General features: G+C 50.4%; 3 protein-coding genes across 6 annotated transcripts in view; 1 reads left to right on the top strand and 2 right to left on the bottom strand.

Moving 5' to 3' along the window:
* TRIM41 (tripartite motif containing 41) overlaps positions 1–1,252 on the top strand; it is a 12,355-nt gene extending 11,103 nt beyond the window's left edge. The window contains exons 7-8 of the mRNA XM_011969454.1: positions 397–462; positions 819–1,252. Of these exons, the coding sequence (XP_011824844.1) occupies positions 397–462; positions 819–844 (92 nt within the window). The 3' untranslated portion in view covers positions 845–1,252. The remainder of the gene's footprint in view (positions 1–396; positions 463–818) is intronic.
* Positions 1–11,372, bottom strand: part of LOC105531523 (tripartite motif-containing protein 7) — a 67,759-nt gene that overhangs the window by 41,289 nt on the left and 15,098 nt on the right. The window lies entirely within an intron of this gene.
* On the bottom strand, positions 2,479–9,209 carry GNB2L1 (guanine nucleotide binding protein (G protein), beta polypeptide 2-like 1). Of its 4 annotated transcripts, XM_011969451.1 has the most exons (8): positions 8,698–9,209; positions 7,189–7,360; positions 6,565–6,712; positions 4,999–5,094; positions 4,561–4,671; positions 3,631–3,771; positions 3,154–3,264; positions 2,479–2,595 (listed from the first exon to the last, which is right to left on the bottom strand). In XM_011969451.1, exons 1-8 carry the CDS (start codon positions 9,032–9,034, stop codon positions 2,530–2,532), a joined length of 1,182 nt encoding a protein of 393 aa, XP_011824841.1. In that variant the 5' UTR covers positions 9,035–9,209; the 3' UTR covers positions 2,479–2,529. The 4 variants fall into 4 exon arrangements, with proteins under 4 accessions (XP_011824841.1, XP_011824843.1, XP_011824842.1 ...); XM_011969453.1 differs by lacking the exon at positions 4,561–4,671; XM_011969452.1 differs by lacking the exon at positions 3,154–3,264.

Here is an 11,372-nt window from a genome sequence, read left to right on the forward strand (position 1 = left end):
GTGGGCACCAACGGCAAACGCTACCAGGCCCAGAGCTCGACAGAACAGACGCTGCTGAGCCCCAGTGAGAAGCCACGGCGCTTTGGCGTGTACCTGGACTATGAAGCGGGGCGCCTGGGCTTCTACAACGCAGAGACTCTGGCCCACGTGCACACCTTCTCGGCTGCCTTCCTGGGCGAGCGTGTCTTTCCTTTCTTCCGGGTGCTCTCCAAGGGCACCCGCATCAAGCTCTGCCCTTGATTATCCTGCCACCCGCGGGGGCCCCTCTGGTCAGCACTTGGGGGGCGGGTGGTGGAGGGTGGCCCGTAAGTTTGAGGGGCTCAAAGGCTCTTCCCACTGTTTGTCACTGTGTTGCTTCCCACTCCCCCTTGACCCCAGGCCCCTGCTTCTCCCTCTAGGAGCCTAAAGAACCCTCCTGGCCTCCAGCCCGGCCTTCTCTCACCTACTATGTCTGTCCAGCAGGTCTGCATGGGTCCCTGATAATGAGAACAGCTGCCTGGTCTTCTCTCCCAGTCTGCCTAGCCCAGCCCTGGGACCGGAATTTGAGTAGGGGATGAGGGGAAATTGTAATTTCATTCCTTAACTTCCTTTTCCCCACCCCTGCTCTTCAACCTCTGTCAGTTCTGAGGCTGGAGGGTTTGGGCAAGACAACATCCCCATTCCAATTCCATCTTCTGATGCAAATTTTAGCTGAGGGATTTGGAAGCCATTTGGGGAGGCAGGCTGGGCCAGAGGGTAGAGCTGGGTAATAAACGTCTATTCTCTGGGGGAGGAGGGATTCTAAACTTTCCTTCCATCCTCAATTTCTACCTCCATAGACCGGCCAGAATTTAGCTTCACTTGAGAGAGATCTGGAATGGTCGCCATGATTGAAACCACGCACCATTACATCGCCCAATAAATTATTTCTTCCCCCGTCCCCTTTCCAGCACTCAACTGAGGAGCAAAGCTCATCCCACCCCCACCCCTCCCAGGTCTGTTCACTGCCAGGCTCCTTTCCCTTGTTCAGTGGAGCTGGCTTTTCTCCCAGCCCCTTTCCATGCCTTTCATTCCATTTGGCAAGCCCTGAGGGGGAGCCTGGGGACGGGTTTGGGTCCCCAAGAGGAGAGCCTTGGGTATAATCTATTTTTCTAGTAACCCCTTGCCTTGTCACATAACAGCTTTTGCCCTCTGCTTTGATGGCTGAGGTGAACTCATGTTCTTTGGGAAAAGGGAAGGTGTGCTGTGGAAATAAAATTGTTTATTTGCTTCTCTTGTGAGGTCGTTCCTTTAGATGAGGGTTTAACTCAGGATTTCCTTTCCAACCCCTGCATTGAGAAGCCACGCAACTGAGAACTGGTTAGTTGCAGTTAAAGGCATGTTTTGCAACTGTTGTCAGGCAGGCTCCTATTTCAACAGGGATATATAGATCCTGCTCCCCATTTTAATCTCTTACCTAATTTACTAACTCTTCAGTCCACTTAAAAGATGTTTGCCACTTCCTACCATTACTTTGAAGCTGTAGGACTGGGGTTCCCCTAAGAATCTCTATACTCACAGTTCACAAGCCCAGGTCCTAGGAACACTATTTCCATATATACATGCACTGAAGCCAGAAATGCCTCACCACCATTGAGGGGAGTAGAAAGTGGGTGCATATGGGCCTTCAATATGCTGTAGTTGCTTAGTCATCACAGAAAACTGCAAGGGCAGTGGGGTCTCAAGTCGAATTTTGAACCATTCCATCCCTGTACTGAGGTTTCTACTGGTAAGTGTAATTGCAGTTTAATGGCTCAGTTTTGGCCTTTCACAAGGCATCTAACCTCATAAATAAACTGTGTGTGTATTGGGGGGGGGGGGGGCCATTGAGTGACAGGTTATACTAGCAGTTGAAATGTTTAGTAGGGCCAACTTTATGGTTATGTTTATGAATGCTTCCAGACCGACCACCCCAGAACTTTTAACTTCTGAGGAATGCTAGTTGTGAGTTAAGTTCTTCGGTGAGAACTGCTTTGCAGAATTAAATACCCTTGACTTGCCTCAAAGACCATGTAGACTGCTAACATGAAGTTTAAATTTTCTGAATTATGTTCAAACCTTTAGAGGAATGAGGATTCATCTTTGTTCCGTTCTTATGTGCCAGCGGTTGGAGCTGTGGAGTCTGCTTTTCCTAAAAATTGACTGCAACCACTTTGAAATAATCAGTCCTTTCCCTCAGGAAGGTTACCCAGGTTGAAGGTAGGTCCTGATGATCTGCACCTGGTATGTAGGACGCTGATGGGGTTTAAGTTCAGGGAAACTGCTATGTGACTTCTAACAAACATCCACTTGATGCTCCCCCAATCCTGAGAACTTAGACTGACAGCTCCCCTTCCCCCTCAAGGCCTTGTTTACTTAGTCCACAGCTTGCATCCAGTTTGCTAGTGCAAACTTAATGTGTAAGCAATGTAGATAGGATGGAGCTTTTATGCATGTAAGAAAAAAAAACCTTCTAAAAGCCAGAAAAGCCAGTTTTTTCTTCTTTAATTTGTAAAGCTCTGCCATAAACTTCTAGCGCGTGCCGATGGTCACCTGCCATACTCGTACCAGGTTGTCTGTGTAGCCAGCAAACAGAGTCTGCAGGGGAGAAATGACAGGGATAGGTCAGGCTGGCGTAAACTCTGCAGTCACTAGATTCAGCACAAGTGGCTTTCTTTGAGATGGTCTTGCTCCACTGTCTAGGCTGGAGTGCAGGGGCATGATCCTGGCTCACTGCAGCCTTGAGACCCTGCAGTTCAAGAGATCCTCCTCCCACCTCAGCCTCCAGTAGGCATGTGCCACCATACTGGACAGACTATAAGAAACCCCTCCCATTTTAACAGCCAGATTTTAAGTGGTGGTTATGTATTCCTTGAGGAAGAAACAGCTGGTGATAAGGATCTAGACATTTGAAAACAGGTCAAATGAATTAAGGTATTAACTGAAGGCTGATAGCCACTGGGCTCCACATCAGTCTTCCCTCTGATGCAGAAACACATTCACTGGCATGGCAAACTAGGGCATCCTCAACCTGGCTTGTCATTTCACTTTATGCCAAAGACACTGCTCTCGTGTCTGACAGACTAGATGTACTAACAGAATGAGGGAGAAAAATAATTGGAAGCCGAGTCACCTGAGAGGACACAGACCACTTACCTGGCCATCGGCAGACCAGGCCAGGGAGGTACACTGCGGTGGTTCTGCCTTGCTGCTGGTACTGATAACTTCTTGCTTCAGTTCGTCTACAATGATCTTTCCCTCTAAATCCTGGGGAACAGGGCAAAAGCAACCTTAAGACTTAGCAGTGACAGAGTCCCCTCCTCAAGATTCTCAAGTTATAAAGGGATGATTCTGCTTCCTAGGGTACATGTATCAATGCCTAGATGCATTTTTAGTTGCCACTAGTGGAAGGATGGTTTGCTACCGACATCTAGAAGCTGGAAATGCTGCTACACGTCCTAAAATGTACGGGACAGCACACCACAACAGAGTTACCCAGACCAAAATGTCAATTATGTGGAGGTTGAATAGGCTTAGCTACCAGGTGGGAGTCAGATGGCATATATTGTAACCAAAACATTGTCAAGGCTCAGAGGGCAGCCAGGTACCCAGTCCACTGTAACCCACACTCACCCAGATCTTGATGCTGGGGCCTGTGGCAGCACACAGCCAGTAGCGGTTAGGGCTGAAGCACAGGGCGTTGATGATGTCCCCACCATCTAGCGTGTAAAGGTGTTTGCCTTCGTTGAGATCCCATAACATGGCCTGGCCATCCTGGACAGACAGGTAAGGTAAATCAGGACACAGTGACTTCTTCCAGATGTTAATCCTGCCCATCTCAAGATTCTGTCAGAATCAGTTCTTACCTTTCCTCCATTACCTCAGGCTTCTTTGAAAGCTAATGACTCAAGTACCAACATTGATCTCTGTATGCCTTTCCTTTAAGGTTAAGACCTTACCAACCCTATCAAAAAACCCCTCCCAACTTACATAAATCACTCTAATCGTTTCTGAAAACCAGGATGTCAATCTCATCAATTGCTTCGAGGAACCAACTTTAGGCCGGGCGCTGTGGCTTACGCCTGTAATCCCAGCACTTTGGGAAGCTGAAGCCAGTGGATCACCTGAGGTCAGGAGTTCAAGCCCTGCCTGGCCAACATGGTGAAACCCTGTCTCTACTAAAATACAAAAATTACCCAGGCATGATGGTGGGTGCCTATGATCCCAGCTACTAGGGAGGCTGAGACAGGACAATTGCTTGAACCAGGGAGATGGTTGCGGTGAGCTGAGATCATGCCACTGCACTCCAGCTTTGGCGGCTGAGTGAGACTCCGTCTCAAAATAAACCCAACCTTATAGAAAATAATCGTTTTCTTCCAGACAGTATGCCTTAACTGTCATTTGCTGAAAGTAATCTTTGGAAACATTCTCAGATTGCCATTATCTCATTATCCTGAAACCATCCTGACTAATGTTTGCCGTTTTATGTTAGAGACGCTGGCTAAGTGCTCCTTCCATGATGCTGGTCTTCCACTGAGCAGGAGGCTCCTGCTCCCCAAATACCTTGCCTCCAGAAGCACAGAGGGATCCATCTGGAGAGACAGTCACCGTGTTCAGATAGCCCGTGTGGCCAATGTGGTTGGTCTTCAGCTTGCAGTTAGCCAGGTTCCATACCTGCATAGATGTGAAGCTGACAGGTGAATATCCTGGCTCTGGATCAGCTAGGGTCAGGTCCAACAAAAAAGGGCTTGGCATTCCTGGCTACAGTAGCCATTTATCATTCAGTAACATGTCCTGGTCACTTAACCTTAGATTGTAACACACATCCAATGCAGTGTGCTCACTTACAAGGGACATCAATTAGCTACTTCAGACCACGTGACAAGAGAAAGAGTCAACTGAGAGAATCTGTAAAGCTTTCCACAGGAGTTGGAGCCTATGACCACCTGGGAGCACAGCACACCCTGACTGGTAAAGCCCCTACCTTGGCTTGAAGCTCACCTTGACCAGCTTGTCCCAGCCGCAGGAGACGATGATAGGGTTGCTGCTGTTAGGCGAGAAGCGGACACAAGACACCCACTCTGAGTGGCTCTCATCCTACAGAGGATGAAAAGGAAATAAGGGGAAACGGTCCTATCCCATGAAATGCTAGACGCCCCCCTCCCAGCCAGATGATGGCTGGCAGCACCTTTCAAAAACCCAGAACCCAAACCTTTAAGCTCAACAGAATCCCTTTAGATTCCAGATAAGAACTTCTTTTTAAATTTAGAGATGGGGGTTGGACGCAGTGGCTCACGCCTGTAATCCCAGCACTTGGGGAGGGCGAGGTGAGTGGATCACCTGAGGTCAGGAGTTTGACATCAGCTTGGCCAACATGGTGAAACCATCTCTACCAAAAACACAAAAATTCACCGGGTGTGGTGGTGGGTGCCTGTAATCCCAGCCACATGGAAGGCTCAGGCAGGAGCACTGCTTAAACGCAGGAAGCGAAGTTTACAGTGAGCCACGATTGTGCCATTGCACTCCAGCCCGCGCAATGAACGAGTGAAACTTCATCTCAAAAAAGGGCCAGGTGCGGTGGCTCACGCCTGTAACCCCAGCACTTTAGGAGGCCAAGGTGGGCGGATCACGAGGTGAGGAGATCAAGACCACCTGGCTAACACAGTGAATCCTCGTCTCCACTAAAAATACAAAAAAATTAGCTGGGCATGCTGTAGTCCCAGCTACTCGAGAAGCTGAGGCAAGAGAATGGCATGAACCTGGGAGGCGGAGGTTGCAGTGGGCCAAGATCGCACACTGCACTCCAGCCTGGGCAACAGGGTGAGACTCCATCTCAAAATAAATAAAAATTTTTATGGATGGGGTCTCACTGTGTTGGCCAGGCTGCTCTCCTGTCCTCAAGCAATCCTCCCACCTTGGCCTACCAGAGCATGAGCCCAGCCAAGACTTTAAAAAGGCAGAGAGCCGGGCACGGTGGCTCACGCCTGTAATCCCAGCACTTTGGGAGGCTGAGGCAGGCAGATTACCTGACGTTGGGAGTTCGAGACCAGCCTGACCAACATGGAGAAACCCCATCTCTACTAAAAATACAAAACCAGGCGTGGTGGCGCATGCCTGTAATCCCAGCTACTTGGGAAGCTGAAGTAGAATTGCTTGAACCCGGAAGGCGGAGGTTGTGGTCAGCTGCGGTCACGCCATTGCACCCCAGCCTGGGCAATGAGCCAAAACTGTCTTAAAAAAAAAAAAAGGGTAAAGATATGCAGGCCATGGTGGCTCACGCCTGTAATCCCAGCACTTTGGGAGGCTGAGGCGGGCGGATTGCCTAAGCTCAGTTCGAGACCACCCTGGTGGCGCGCACCTGTAGCACCAGCTGCTATGGAGACTGAGGCACCAGAATCACCTGAGCCTGGGAGGCGGAGGTTGCAGTGAGCTGACACAGTGCCACTGCACTTCAGCTTGGGCGACAGAGTGAGACTGTCTCAAAAAAAAAAAAAAAAAAAAAAGTAAAGGTTAAGAGGGTGGGAGAGATCCTTGGAGATGTGCTCTCTGACCGTGGCCTCACTTTACCTGGACAGTGTATTTGCACACACCCAGGGTATTCCATAGCTTGATGGTTTTATCTCGAGATCCAGAGACAATCTGCCGGTTGTCAGAGGAGAAGGCCACACTCAGCACATCCTTGGTATGGCCCACAAATCGCCTCGTGGTGGTGCCCCTAAGAGGGAGGACTTTGTCATTCTCAGACTTAACAAACATTCTCATTCAAGGGTCAGACTGATTCCTGGGCCTTGTCTCTGTCTCATTGCATTACTCACACATATATGACAGAGAATCCCTTCAGAATTGCAGGACATGTCCTCACTCCCACATGGGGATTGGCTGACAATGTCGTCTGTCATCACCAGGACCCTCTAATTCCACCTGCCAATCACCTCAGCTTTCAAGGTAAAACATGTTCAAACTGCTGCCTACTCAAAACTGTCACACCTGGTAGAAATGTTCAACCACACTCCTCAGCAATCCTGAGTAACTAATTCAAAGCGAGGGAGGCCAAACATCTTCTGTAGGTGCAGTCTGCTTTCCAGTTCCCAAATGGACTGGATCTCCCCTGGGAAACCAGCCAATTGCATCCACCACATTTCTGCCCAGATTTTTTCCCAAGGCCCCAGAGCTAAGTGAGCAGCTACTTGCGTTGTGAGATCCCAGAGGCGCAGGGTTCCATCCCAGGAGCCTGAGAGGGCAAACTGGCCATCTGAGGAGATAACCACATCACTAACAAAGTGGGAGTGACCCCGCAGAGCACGCTGTGGAATTCCATAGTTGGTCTCATCCCTGGTCAGTTTCCACATGATGATGGTCTTATCTAAAAGCGGCAAAACAGAAGACAAACCAGTGAGGAACCCGCAGCCAGTTTGTTAACACACTGGATAATTCACTAAGTGTCAAGGTCATGAGTGGGTTAACAACTAAGGATGCTTAAGGAGGGATGGAACAACAGACTACAAGAGCAGTTACAGGCCAGGACTGAGTGGCTCTATTCCAGACTAAAAACGCACGCAGAGCTAAACTGTACCGTGATAACTTTTTTTTTTTTTTTTTGAGATGGAGTCTCACTCTGTCACCCAGGCTGGAGTGCAATGGCATGATCTGGGCTCACTGCAACCTCCACCTCCCGTGTTCAAGCAATTCTCCTGCCTCAGCCTCCCTAGTAGCTGGAATGACAGGCCGCCCCCAGCACGCCTGGCTAACTTTTCTTTCTTTTTTTTTTTTTAAAACTAGAGATGGGGTTTCACCATTGGCCAGGCTAGTTTCGAACTCCTGACCTAAGGTGATCCGCCCGCCTCTGCCTCCCAAAGTGCTGGGATTATAGGCGTGAGCCACCGTGCCCGGTCTGTATCCTGAGAACTTAATTTAGGTGCCAGAAATTACAGACACCCTTTCCTGAAACTCAGACGAACTCAACAGCCACCACGTATCTTGTCTGCAACCGAATGCACAGCAGTTCGTGGCTGTAGAGTAGCTGGGGCCTCCCATGCCTCCCTCTGAGGGCCGACAGAAATGTAGTAATGAATGCTGGAAAAGCCACTTTAGGCGCTACAGGATGCTTTTACTGAAACCTGTCCCACTCAACAATTTTACGATTAACAGCCAGACATGATTCAAGAGTCACACAATTCTTAACAGTGTAGGAGCAAAGGGGAAGCACAACAAGTGTCTAAACGCAGTCAGGCACACAGGGATAGGGACGGGGAGGGGAGACCCAGGGGCAGAAAAAGTAGGACGAGACTTGAGCCACGAGGTCCTCTGGAGTCCACCCGCCTCCCCACGAGCCTTGGGCCGGGCGGCAGCTCAGAAACAGCCTCTGGATTTCAGCACCGACACTCAGATGGCATGTTGGGGTCATCACCGCCCCGCCCGGCCCGTAGGCCCCCGGCCACACTACGAAGGGGAAGGCAGAAGATGTTTTCGAAGTTTCCAACTCTCCAACCCTAACAGCCACGAGCCGCTCTACGTCTAGGTCCTCATCTGCAATGTGGTTCGCCCGGGCTGAGGCCTAGGCTCGCGTCCGCACGCCCCAAATCACAGTGAGGCAGAGAAGTCTGTCAGTCCCCGACAGCGCGCGCGCCACCGGCCTGCCCGAACCACGCGGAATCCCCCAGCCCTGCAATCTCGGGTCCTGAAATCTACCTTAGTCCGTACCTCGAGAGGCGGACAGGATCATGTCCGGGAACTGCGGAGTAGTAGCGATCTGGGTTACCCAGCCGTTGTGGCCCTTGAGGGTGCCACGAAGGGTCATCTGCTCAGTCATGGCGGCGGCGAGCGCGAGTGTCGCTGCAGCGACGAGGATGGCACTGGATGGCTCAGAGAAACGAGCAACACAGCCGCTACCGCCGCCGCCTTGCAGTGAAAGAGAGAAGCCCCCTGCCGGAACCGGAAATACCCACTCGACCAAGTAAAATGGCGAGCCCCATGATACACTTCTGCTCAAGATGGCGGCGCCATGTAATGCAAAAGGCAAAGGGAAATTGCACGGCATCACAGTCCCCACTTCCGTACAGCATAATCTGACAGCGCTTTACAAATACATTCTGAAACAAGCACATTCAAGTGTTTAAAAAGGCTTCTCAGGGATGATGTAGAGCGAGAAGCGAAAGAGGTGAAGTGTACGGCACATTCCCATGAGGACTCCCTGGCGGCTTCCCCGCCCCTATGTGGCATAGCTCGAGCTCCGCCTGTTCCACTTGGTGCGGGGAGGGTTGACGGGGCAACCACAGGAGAGCTTAATTTTCAGTTCACTATCGTGGGTAATGATGGGCAATTTAAAAAAGTATGGCATTAAAATTTTAAAAATAAACTTTAAAACTGTGCTTCCGCGGGACCGTCCTCCCCTCAAGAGGTTTTCGTTCTGATGCACACCAACTCCGGAAGGACTTAGTCCAGGCTGGACTAAGGCAGGAGAGGGTTACTCTGGATGTACTAAAAATTGGTCTCTTTTTGCCGGGCGCAGTGGCTCGTGCCTGTAATCCTTCCACTTTGGGAGGCCGAGGGGGTGGATCACTTGAGGTCAGGAGTTCGAGACTAGCCTGGCCAACATGATGCAACCTCTTTCCAATAAATAAATAAATAAATAAATAAATAAATAAATAAATAAATAAAATTAGCCAGGTGTGGTGGCGGGTGCCTGTAATCCCAGCTACTCGGGAGGCTGAGGCAGGAGAATCCCTTGAACCTGGGAGGCGGAAGTTGCAGTGAATCGAGATCCCGCCACTGCACTCCAGCCTAGGCAGTAGAGCGAGACTCCGACTCAAATAAATACATACATACATACAATAAAATAATAAGGTGAAAATTGCCCTGTGTGTTGCTAGACTGCCAATCCATTCCTGCCTAGGTCAGAACACGGCAAGCTCTCGCAGAAACGGAAACGCCCAAAGGAGGACCTTAAAGTTCTGACTTCTGGGGACATCCACTGGAAAGCTCTCTCTGGGCCCAGTCACTGCACACAAAAGCCCAGGCGTCTGGGGGTTCAGTTGCACCCTGAAGGACGTGCCCAGACAGGGAAGCGGTGGAACACGGACACCTAGCTGTCCTTCTGCCTTCCACTCTACCTCAGGAATTTAAACAAGTAATGACTCTCATTCTCTCACATCTGACTATAAGAGACAGTATTGGGCACCGTGTCTCTTCCAAGTAGTTTTAAACAGGGGGACATATCAGGATGATAGCAGCCACCAACATCTATGCAAAATAAAGATGTCACTTTTCTATTTGTGACATCTATCAACTTTTGTTTCTCATCTGTGAAATGAGATTGGAAATAACATTAGTATCTACATTACATGGTGGTGTGGAAAGTAAAGAAGCAAATTAAGCGCCCTGAACAACGTCTGGCAGAGTAAATGTTGTGAAACTTAGTGAGCACCTCTTGGGTACCAAGCCTTATTTTAGGTTTTGGGGACAAAGCTGTGAACAAGACAGACGGGGGACTCTGGTTTATTTGCAGCTTACTTCCGGCGGTATGCGAAGAGGGGAGAACATTGGAGCAGATACACGGAGAGAGCACTGTGGGTATATGGGAGAATAATGTTCCGTGGAGGGACGTCGTGTAGGGGAGAATGTTTCAATCGGAGGGAAGAGTTAGTGCCAACGTACTGAGCTGGAGTGTGGAGGGGCTGAGGACAGAGCAGTGAAATGGAGGGCGCAGTTAACCTACGGCCTTGAAGGCCTGGAGAAGAACCTTGGCAATGTCTGCTAGAAAGCCTGCATAAAGGCAGAAGACAGGCGAGGGACGGTGGCAGAGCTGCCGCAGGCTGTACACGCCCAGGTGTGCAGACGCCTGGATCCCTCCCTGAAACAGCTTCCTCAACTGGTCCATGGCAGATTCCCCTGCCTTCCGCCGCAGTCTCTGTTGAGCGCCGCAGTCTCTGTTGAGCTCCGCGGAACGCTGTCCTGGCTGTGCTCCTCCGCAGCCTGTGGACCATCTTAAGCCTCCAGGTTTGTACATCACCTGCCTTCTTGGCACCCCCAGCTGACTGTTCTTTAGCTTTTCCAATACAAGACGCAATCCCGACCCAGGTGTTTTGTTTCTGTGGTGGTCGTGGAAGACCCCTGCCTTCACCCACCCGCTAACCAGCTTGCTGCCCCCGACTCGGGTCACGCCAGCGCCTCCCTGAGCCCTCGGGCGCAAATAGGTCAACGACCACACCTGCCTCCCGCTGTGGACTGAGATTCGCGGTGCGAGGGGTTCCCGGGTTGGGGCCCTAAAACGCCGAGGAGTAGCACTAGGTTACACTGTCACATTCTTTTTTCCTTTCGAGAAACCTCATTCGGTTCTCTTTTTCTTGAACGTTCCACAGGGAGTCCAGGTTTAACAA

The sequence above is a fragment of the Mandrillus leucophaeus genome, unplaced genomic scaffold, assembly GCF_000951045.1.
Source record: "Mandrillus leucophaeus isolate KB7577 unplaced genomic scaffold, Mleu.le_1.0 Scaffold891, whole genome shotgun sequence".
In the NCBI taxonomy this organism is placed as follows: Eukaryota; Metazoa; Chordata; class Mammalia; order Primates; family Cercopithecidae; genus Mandrillus; species Mandrillus leucophaeus.